The following is an 11,133-nucleotide window of genomic DNA, read 5'->3' on the forward strand; positions in this document are numbered from 1 at the left end:
TTTTCATCTTATTTTGAGTATTAAATTATTTTTATTTTTAATTAATTAATTCATAGATGCAAGGGTATTTTTATTTTGGCTAAAATCAGTTTTAGGGTCCTAATTTTAATATTTTACAAAATATAAGGTCTAAATTAGTACTTTTACAAAACTCAGTGTCCAAAATAAAAATTTTAAAAACGTAAGATTTAAACTGGTATTTTTATAAAACACATGGTCTAAAATGACATAAACTGTAATTAAACATAAAGAAAAGCGAAATAAGAACAATTCAAATTCTAACCAAAGAAACCCTTTTAGTTAGAATATGATTTCTTGAGTTAAATTTTCAAACAAAGAATAGAAGTATTAAGAAACCATACCCTCATTTTGTTTGCAAGATTTGGAACAATTATTTTTTATCTGAACAACAAGTAATGAGAATTCTTTCAAAATTTGGAAAAAAATATTTAGGCTAAAACTCTTTGATTTAGCTACCTAGAGATTTATAACTTAAACTTCTTTTATTTATAATTACTACTACAATTATTATTATTATTTTCCTTTAACTTCAAATCCTAAATTAAGTTATCTTAATTGCATATAAAAGTAACGACTAAGCAAAAGTTAAATATAAGTTAATTATTTAGAAAATTCTATTGATATTGTTAAATATAGATTAAGGTATTTTCTTCCTTTTTTTTAGTAAATATAAATTAAGGTATCTTAACTGCATACAAAAGTGACTAATAAGCAAAAGTTAAAATATAAATTAATTATCATTAATTATTTAAAAATAAATAGTGATAAAAGCGGCGATAATACGCAGCAAGCACTTGTAACAATTTCCCCCACCACCTAAAACTATTAGTAAAAAATAAAAATAAAAATAAAAGAGAAGATGATATTGAGAGTGAGAGAGAGAGAGAGAATATGTGCTGGTGGCTACTCTTTCCCTCTCTGAGCTCTCTCATCCTATAAATATTGAAACAAAGCCTCTCTTGTCCCGAATAAAACAGCAGGTTTAGAGAGAGAGAGACCACTATCTGTTGTGAGTGTCCTTCTCTGTTGCCAACTCTCTCTCACTCTATTGTAGGGTTTTCTTTTCTCAAACTAAACCATTTCCATTTATCTCTCCTTTCTAGAGAGAGAAACTCGGAGTCATGGACTCCTACACGGTACATTTGGCTATGGCGGCTCTCGTCGGAGCCTCCTTCGTCGCCGTCTCCGCCTACTATATGCACCGCAAAACCCTAACTCAGCTCCTCGAGTTCGCCAAGACCGTGGAGCGAGAGAGGGAGGATGTCTCCGATGGTGGCGGCGATTCGCCGCAGCATTTGAAGAAGCGCCGGAGCCACGCCCGGCGGAAGGGGAATAATTATTATAGGAGAAGCTCGGCGTCGTTGCCGGATGTTATGGCGATCTCCGGTGCGATTGATGCCGAGGATAGGCGGAATGGTCTGGTACATGTCGAAGGTATCCCGCCCGGGTTGCCGAGGCTGCACACACTTCCTGAAGGTATGGATTTAGACTTCTTGCTAGAGTAATAAGCGTTTTGGCTTTAGTTTCGTGCTTTTGATTCGGTTCAATGTTTATAACATTTTGGATTATTAAAGCTTAGTAGCGTGTTCTCAACTGCCTCTGTATGTGATAATAATATGTATAAATTGACGTATTCGTATTCGAAGCATATGTATGGTTACGCAGTAGAAAGCCGCGCGGGATTTTGTGTATATGTGTGTGTTTGACTCTATATTTAATGCTTGTGGTAAATAGACTAACATGGAAGTAGTGGAAATAATATGTTTGAATACTGGGAATGCCCCTGCGTATGTTGTATCGAAGGCTGACATAGTCGCATTTAGCTTTGTTGATTTTTCTCAATCTAATTACTTTAAACAACCAGTTTCAACTACTAGGGGAAAAAAAATTAGAACTTAAGAAGCACAATAAGGTCTTCAAGCCCCTACAGAGGAAAAGGTAAATTTCTAGAAGATTATGAAGTATTCTTCTTCATTCGATTGTTTTGTTTCATTTCTTGTTAACACATGGCAGAGGGGAATCCATAGTTTAACTATCTGATTTCGAAGGTTTCTGATTTCTGGAGTCTACCTGCCGATATGTATGATTTTATTATTTTCTTGTAATATTTTATGAATAAGAATTTGGTGAAATGACACAATGAAAATTTATCAAGTAAACAAGAGGAACAATTGTGGTTGCGGAAGAATTTATACTTTTAAAAGATATAATAAAAGATTTTATTTTTAATTATTTAGGCCTACTAAGACAGTTAGACTTCCTCTTATGTTGGAGGTTTTTGCCTTACAGAAAAAAAGGGAAATGTATTTCTTTTATTTAGGTTCTTTTGTTTGACAGGCATTAGGTAATTATATAACATATGCATTGAATTTATTTGCACCGCAGACTTGATTATTATTTATTTATATTCTAGTAACAATATAATGGGAGTTGATAGCATCCAAACGTCTTTTTATGCAGGGAAATCAGCTTTACTTGCAACCACAGCCAAGAGAAGTAGTGGCCTTTTGAGACCCACTTCCCCCAAGTCTCCTGTTGCAAGTGCTAGTGCATTTGAGAGTGTAGAAGGTTCAGATGATGAGGACAATTTGACTGATAGTTCTAAACTAGACACTACATACCTCCACACTAATGGAAACGCGGTGAGTTTATTTTGCAACTATGCTAAAGAAGGGGCTATCATGCACGGTTGATTTAAACTTTAAATATTGCTGCCTACGTGTGTTGTGAACATGTTCAGTCACAGGAGTTATTTCTATTTGTATTTTACCCACTCGCAGAAGATAAAGTTTAATTGCAATGGCCTATTCCTGAAAATTGCAATGTGCAGGGAACAGATAAAAGCCTATTTGAGAGTTTACCTGTTAAGGAAAATGGGGAACAATTGCCAATAGCAGCTCCAAGTATGATCCGTTCTCATAGTGTATCTGGTGATTTGCATGGCGTTCAGCCTGACCCAATTGCAGCTGATATTCTGAGGAAAGAGCCAGAACAAGAAACCTTTGCTAGACTTAAAATTACCCCTATGGGTATTGATTCCCTCTCCTGATTCCTTTACTTGCATATTTCGGCTCACATTTATTGTTTATTTTATTACTCTTTTATTAATTAATTGACGGACATGAACCTGGACCACTCACACACACTCTCCCACCCAACTAGGCAACTAGTAGAGTTATCCTCAAGTGGCAGCTTTCATTTCTTGTTGTTTTTGTATTTTGAATGCTGTTTTTAATTGAACAATTAGGTTTTGTTTGGCCAAGATCATTGTTAATAAAATAAGTGATCATATGCTAAAAAATATTTTACACTGCACTATGCTCATGGACACAAAAAGGAGGTAAATTGGGTTTAATTAGGAAATGGCCATTCATATAATTATATTATACAAAAGTATTTGAGAAACAAGGTGTGATGTTTGTTGATATTAGTTCACATATAATTTGATTGTGATTCTCATGTATAGTATAGATGCAACAAATGGGCTAATTTCGGGAAAATCTTCTCTGGTACTGCTCCATATTTCTTAATAATCTTCATGGCCTGTATAGTATATGTGGTTTAGGTTGTTAATTTCATTAAAAACCTTGAATTTCTAAAAAATTACTGAGATGTATAAAACTGAATGCAAGTATAGAATCAAAGGGTTTGTTTGAAGGGTTTTGTTCCACTAATGTTTATTGTATTTTCTAACAGAGGTTCCATCGCCTGATGAAGTGGAGTCCTATATTGTCATTCAAGAATGCCTGGAATTGAGAAAAAGATACATATTCAGTGAGGCAATTGCTCCTTGGGAGAAAGAAGTTATATCTGACCCCAGCACCCCAAAGCCTAATCCAGCTCCTTTCTTTTACGCTCCTGAAGGGAAATCTGATGTGAGTTTGAAGTTATGGTTCATGTATTCCATTCTACAACTGAAGAAGTTTATTTTGATTTTATCTTAGTTTCATTAACGACTACATTTTAATCTGCAGCATTATTTTGAGATGCAAGATGGTGTTGTTCATGTTTATGCCAATAAAGACTGTAAGAATTGAAACCTTTTTTTGGTATATCAATTTGTCTTTTCGATTGAATGTCCCTTTCTATCGCATTTGAAAAGGGGAAAGGAAATAAAGGAAGAAAAAAGAAGATGATATTCTGAATAGTTTCTTACATGCATTTTTTTTCTTTTTCAGCAAAAGAAGAGCTTTTCCCTGTTGCTGATGCTACAACCTTCTTCACTGACCTGCATCATATACTTCGGGTCATAGCAGCTGGAAATATTAGAACCTTATGCCACCATCGACTGAATCTTCTAGAACAGGTAAAATTCTGATCTATAATTTTAACACCTAACTGCACTCTGATGAACCTCTTTTCTTACACATTATTATGGTACCTTGACAATATCCTTATTGGTATGCCATTCAGAAATTCAATCTTCACTTGATGCTTAATGCGGATAGGGAATTTTTGGCCCAGAAAAGTGCTCCACACCGTGATTTTTATAATGTCAGGAAAGTTGATACACATGTTCATCACTCAGCATGCATGAATCAGAAACATCTTTTAAGGTTTATCAAGTCAAAGTTGAGAAAAGAGCCCGATGAGGTAATATAATTCTGCTGATGTATTACTAAGTGATCTTCTCCTGTTTTTGTTAAAACAAAATATGTGCAATTTCACCGTGGTTAACTTGAAAAGTTTCTAACTCTGATGTGGAGATATTTGTGCAGAGACTAATAATAAGATTTTATCTTGTCTGTGTTGGGGAAACTGCCTAGTTCTGTACGGTCACTGAAGCTTTGTTTTTTGACATGTTCCTTTTTAGGTTGTAATATTTCGAGATGGGACATACTTGACCTTGAAAGAAGTTTTTGAGAGTCTGGATCTGACGGGGTATCGTTTCATCTGCTTTTTAATTTATACTCATCTAAAATGAGATATACACAGTGTGTGTATATATGTATATTATTTCTAGAATCACACTTCATTTGTTTGTTTTTGTTTTGACACTGTGTAATCTTTCTTTGCATCTCCTTGGACAGGTATGACCTAAATGTTGACCTTTTGGATGTTCATGCAGACAAGAGCACATTTCATCGTTTTGACAAGTTTAATCTCAAGTATAATCCCTGTGGTCAAAGTAGGCTCAGGGAGATTTTCCTAAAGCAGGACAATCTTATTCAAGGTATAATCTTTATGTTTACTTGATTAAAAATGATAAGCCTGGATAAACTTTTTCCATTCTCTTTCTATTGGTTCTATGTTGAAATTACTTTCTTACCAAGAGTAAGAGCAATAGGACTACTTAACCGTTTTTTTTTTCCTTTTATCTTTGTTTCATTTTGTTGTAGTACTTGCTTCTACTCTCCATCTCTTCCCCAATTTGTTTTTTGCTGTTCTTGCTTCTTTTAATAGAAAAATTATCTTTCATCTTTTATATTCTGATAATTGAAAGCACATTTTCCTCCCTGATGATTCATTTTATAATTTGTGGGCTGCTATTGTCCCTTTGAGTAGGTCGTTTCCTTGCTGAGGTGACAAAACAGGTGTTCACTGATCTTGAGGCAAGCAAATATCAGGTAGTTCACTTGCTTCCTATTTATATATTCTTTACACAAATTTAGGCCCTGACTAGTAGGAGAGACAATCTTGAGCAGAGCTACTTTAGAGTGCCTTTAAAATGCTGTCTATGTAAAATGCTTTAGTGTGGCACTACAATATCTACGAAAATGGAAAAATAATCAATATAACTTGTGATGTGGTAGGCTGAAATGATAACAATTTGTCCATTTTTTTTTGAAGTAGTTTTGATGGATGCTAAATGTTTAATTGTTCTTCTGTTGTTCAGTTGGGTCTCTTATCTTTATGATAAGCCTACTTAAGTATACTAGTAAATATCTATTATTGAGTGGCAATCATCTTTAGTGTGGCACTACAATATCTACGAAAATGGAAAAATAATCAATATAACTTGTGATGTGGTAGGCTGAAATGATAACAATTTGTCCATTTTTTTTTGAAGTAGTTTTGATGGATGCTAAATGTTTAATTGTTCTTCTGTTGTTCAGTTGGGTCTCTTATCTTTATGATAAGCCTACTTAAGTATACTAGTAAATATCTATTATTGAGTGGCAATCATCTTGTCAATGTACAGTTGAGGATCACAGTGTCAAGTTCTGGAGTTGAGTTATTGAGTTATTGAGTCATTGCATAATTGTTTTTTAAGTTTTTATTTATTTATTTGTCTTTCATGGAGCATACATCCCTCACGCTTTTTTTTGTTACTGCAGATGGCTGAATACCGGATATCAATATATGGTAGGAAGCAAAGTGAGTGGGACCAACTCGCTAGCTGGATAGTCAACAATGAATTGTACAGTGAGAATGTTGTTTGGCTAATTCAGGTATTTGCATGAAATACTGTGAAACTTCATTAGCAGTATCTCTTGTAAATTGTAATATATACACACAGTTTTTTCATATTTGTACTATTTCCATTTCAGCTCCCAAGATTGTACAATATCTACAAGGACATGGGAATTGTCACCTCTTTCCAGAATATTCTTGACAACATCTTTCTTCCTCTATTTGAGGTCACTGTGGATCCAGAATCACATCCTCAGCTGCACGTTTTTCTAAAACAGGTTTTTCTATCTTACTTGTATAATATTAAAAGACCAAAGATAAAGAGATAATCGCTGCAAAGTTGGAATCTGATAGAATTGCTACATATATGTCAATCAGTTATCAGTTGTTGCTTTGATGTGAAAGAGTTGTCTTTTTTTTACTAATGCACTAACAGATGTACCATGTTATACTTAAAACCAAAAGTGTCTCGCGACTGAAAAATGTTGTCTCGTATTTATCCTTGCTTTTTATTTATCTTACCCTACAGTTGACTACTATGATGTCCAACTTTTAATTGGTTTGAAATTTTCAGGTTGTTGGGTTGGATTTAGTGGATGATGAAAGCAAGCCTGAACGACGCCCCACAAAACATATGCCCACTCCAGATCAGTGGACCAATGCCTTCAATCCTGCCTTTTCTTACTATGTGTATTACTGTTATGCAAATCTCTACACATTAAACAAGGTATTTCATAATAAAATTTTATACCAGTACACAACTTTTTAGGTTACTTAGTAAATCATGGTCCTTCCCTTCCATGCTTTAAGAATTTGGGTGTGGATTTTTAAGTATGATTGCTTTAAAGTATTTTGTAGGTTAGATCTCAACCAAGTCAAGTAGGGCTATCTAGTTGTAACCTTTGAAATAGTTTATCAAAGTACTAGAATTGGTAATATTGACTTTGGTTACTTCAAAATGGGTTGGTTCTAGAGCAATAATTGTAGCTTTTCCATATCTATCTTTAGTATTTAGTCGTTGCTTCTTACATGAAATATTAGTTTCTTCCTGCTAGCAGTCTAATATTTTCTGGTGTTTTTCGGTGCTGCCTCTTGTACTGTATTTCTGAAATAATGAGCATGCAGTTTCAAGATGCTAAACCATATCTTTCCTCTCCTGGTGTATAAATGCTTACCTATTAGATTTGTTTTACAGCTTCGTGAATCAAAGGGAATGGCAACTATCAAATTCCGTCCACATTCTGGAGAGGTATTCGTTTATTCCCCCTTCATCTTTTGACACACACATTGAATTGCACTCACATTGTGCTCATGATATCTTCAGGCTGGTGACATAGACCACCTTGCTGCAACCTTTCTGACATCCCATAACATTGCACACGGAATCAATTTGAGAAAATCTCCTGTTCTTCAGTATCTGTATTATCTGGCACAGGTTAGAAGAAAGAAGACTTTGTCTGAGGGTTATTATTGACTTGACTTCTGTTTGTGATTTCTTATTGGGGTACAATACTTGTTGGTTTTATCAGATTGGTCTTGCCATGTCTCCACTGAGCAACAACTCCTTATTTTTAGACTACCACCGGAATCCTTTCCCCATGTTCTTCTTACGTGGTCTCAATGTTTCCCTTTCAACTGATGATCCTCTTCAAATCCATTTAACAAAAGAACCATTGGTGGAAGAGTATAGCATAGCTGCTTCCGTGAGTCTCTCTCTCTAAAACTCTATTCAGAATGAAATTTTATAGTTGTTCCATATCAGATGTCAATTGTATTAAACACTTAAAGCTCCTTTACAGGTCTGGAAGCTGAGTTCATGTGATCTATGTGAGATTGCTCGTAATTCTGTCTACCAATCTGGGTTTTCACATGCTCTTAAAGTAAGTATTCACACTGCCACTCTTATTCGTAGTTGTAGGGGATCCTTATAACTTCAGAAGTAAATTAGTAAAAGTAATGATAATGAAAATATGAGGTTAGCTTAGCTCCATTCTTTCAGAAAATTCACTGATTCCCTTGTGAAGCTTTTTCATAATTCCATCATTTTTTCAAGAAAGCTGGACTTTTGTGATTGTAATAGCTGCAAGCTATCATCTGTCCTAAATTTTTGGAAATCATATCTGATCATCAGTCCCTGCTACATCCACATCCATTTGCATGTACAGGACATATTTGCACGTATCAAATGTGCAGATTTATATATATATGTATATATATATATTCATATGTATATGAACTCAACCGCATAGCAGAGACCAGGATTCTACCTCAGAATGACTCTACATTCTTTGACCTTTAATAAATGAACTTGTTGCAATCCGTGATATTAAAATGGGATTGATATTATACTTTCCTAGATGTTTGTACATCGTACACCACATTTGTAGTAGTTCTTTATTTATTGGGGTACTTGTTTTCTTGTGCAACAACCAATTATGTGTTATTTCTCAGTTTTACCCGAGCTATTAAATTTTCTGTTTCAGTCCCACTGGATTGGAAAAGAGTACTACAAAAGAGGACCTGATGGGAATGATATCCACAGAACTAACGTTCCTCATATCCGGGTGGAATTTCGTGACACGGTATGGATCCTTTTAATGGTGACAAACAATTATGATGCCTCTCTCTGATTTACCTTTCCCTTTTTCCCGTCGCTTTTTCTCCTCCATTGCCTTTTGTCTTGGCTATACATATTAAAGAAATGCTTTCTTATTTATGCCGTATTACGCTGCTTGCCAGATCTGGAGGGAGGAGATGCGACAAGTGTATCTAGGAAAGCCCATAATTCCTGAAGAAGTTGACAAGTGATTTTGTGAGTCAGGTCATATCTTAATGTCATTCTTGAATGGCCATGTATAATTAAAGTAATCCCCAAGGTGCCTAGTTCAAATTAAATTATAATCTCTTTAAAAACTGATTTTTTCTATCTAATTCCATGGACTAATCTAATCTGAGTTCATCTGGGTTCCTTCAGGTGTGAAAAACTTGCATTCCGACTGCAATGTGGTCTAAACAAACCATATGACCATGCGAATGCGCGAAAATTGGCTTTGGCAGGCATATATATTAACATCAACAGCTGTCAGACAAGGGTCTAAGAATATGAGGTATAAACCATGTATATGATATATAATTCATATTTAGATATACCACCTTATGTAGATAAGGTACGAGTCTTGAATACAAAGCTGTAGCCAAGAAAGACATCGAAATAATTTTGTTCCATCCAAGAGTTGAAAAAGAATACGTATTTAAAGAAGTATTGATAAAGCTGCTGAGTTTTGTGGTTTTGCAGTCTTTTTTTTTACAAGTGTAAGGTTTCTACAAAATAAAAGGGTTGTTCATGGCAACTAGAGGAAGATGCTCTCTTTGCCTCTTCAAATTTTGACTCGTATCTAACATTTCTAGAGGAAGATGCTCCCTTTGCCTCTTCAACTAGAGGAAGATGCGCATATCCACTCCACACCTGTGTGAAATATGATTGTTTCTTTATATCAGTCTGATTATATATAACATACGCAGAGCCGAATTTAAAAAAGCAATAGAACCACAAAAAGTTTGCTGATTTGATATACAATATAATTGAAATGGTTTCCCATGTGGAATGACACAATTTTGGAATTTCCACTACTGTTTTCTCCTATTAATTAAAAAAAGCTGGAACAAATGGTGTATAAATTTACATATTTGTGGCTTAACCTTATTTCCTAACACTCCAAAAAGAAATTATATGGTTCTATTTATTTTGACTCAATTTTTTAAATGAGCTATTGTTGAAATCTACATAATGGAGAATTATAGTAAAAGAACACAAACAAAATAAATTTCATGATTTTTTCTTAAATGAAGTTTTTTATTGTTGGAAAATAGAGAAGAAGCCCCGAGTTTGGTCTGATGAATTCTTTGATAAAATTATTTCTATTTGATGTCTTCATACTTTTTTATATATATTTTTAATTAATGAAAGAAATTAGAGTTGACAATTTCATTTTAGGTAACTTAGTATACAAAGAAATAAGTTTACTTTATAAAAAAAAATCACCTATAATCCTTATTCAATATTACCAATTATATGGTAGTTTAGGGCTTGATTGGTATCCAATCCCAATCTAATTTTATATTTTGCAAAACTCAAATAAGGTGGGACCCACAATAATTCTTGATTGGTTGCTTATTTTTAAAACAAAATTAAAATCCAAATTCTAATTCTAATTTTAGCTTGCAAAACTAGAAACACAAAAATGAAGTTTTCTCTCTATCCTAAACATTTTATCCAACTTCTGTATTTTTTCTTCTCCTCTTTTTACCTCAACTCTTTAGTAGTTGTTTTCTTTCTTCTGGACATATGGAGTTGTTGACCCCAACAATGACATCACGGCCATACTTGGCATTGCTCGTTGCTTTTCTCACATGAGAGATTGAGTGCAAAAAAAAAAGAGTGGATCGCTCATGATCGTTATTGTGCTGATCTCTTTCGCTCGTATTTGTATTCTTTTTCTTCCTCAATGTCTACACTCTAGGGACCTTCGTCCTCAGTGGTTCAGCTTATTGCTTCCAACTTCAAGTCCAAGGTATAATTTATATATATATATATATATTAGGGGCATAATTTATATACATATATGCTTATATTTACACCTTTGCCAATTTTTCACTCCCCATATTTATTTAATCTCTTGTATCAATGATTCTAATTCCTCTTCATTTCTAAGAAATAATATCTGGTAGTGATCATTTTTGTTGTAAAATATTTGTTAT

The 11,133-nt window shown here is 34.1% G+C and overlaps 1 protein-coding gene across 4 annotated transcripts; it reads left to right on the forward strand.

Moving 5' to 3' along the window:
- Positions 1-908: 908 nt before the first annotated feature.
- LOC133800992 (AMP deaminase) lies at positions 909-9,757 on the forward strand. Of its 4 annotated transcripts, none has more exons than XR_009876687.1 (20): positions 909-1,497; positions 2,482-2,663; positions 2,852-3,050; positions 3,718-3,896; positions 3,996-4,047; positions 4,200-4,327; positions 4,435-4,614; positions 4,835-4,902; positions 5,052-5,194; positions 5,527-5,588; positions 6,300-6,413; positions 6,513-6,653; positions 6,950-7,102; positions 7,571-7,624; positions 7,700-7,810; positions 7,905-8,078; positions 8,175-8,255; positions 8,859-8,957; positions 9,115-9,239; positions 9,350-9,757. XR_009876687.1 is itself a non-coding variant. In XM_062239122.1 (20 exons), exons 1-19 carry the CDS (start codon positions 1,143-1,145, stop codon positions 9,181-9,183), a joined length of 2,544 nt encoding a protein of 847 aa, XP_062095106.1. In that variant the 5' UTR covers positions 909-1,142; the 3' UTR covers positions 9,184-9,196; positions 9,350-9,757. The 4 variants fall into 4 exon arrangements, 2 of the variants coding, with proteins under 2 accessions (XP_062095106.1, XP_062095104.1); XM_062239122.1 differs by having other exon boundaries at positions 9,115-9,196; XM_062239120.1 differs by having other exon boundaries at positions 9,115-9,187.
- The last annotated feature ends 1,376 nt before the right edge of the window (positions 9,758-11,133 follow it).

The sequence above is a fragment of the Humulus lupulus genome, chromosome 9 (genome assembly GCF_963169125.1).
Source record: "Humulus lupulus chromosome 9, drHumLupu1.1, whole genome shotgun sequence".
NCBI classification, from domain to species: Eukaryota; Viridiplantae; Streptophyta; class Magnoliopsida; order Rosales; family Cannabaceae; genus Humulus; species Humulus lupulus.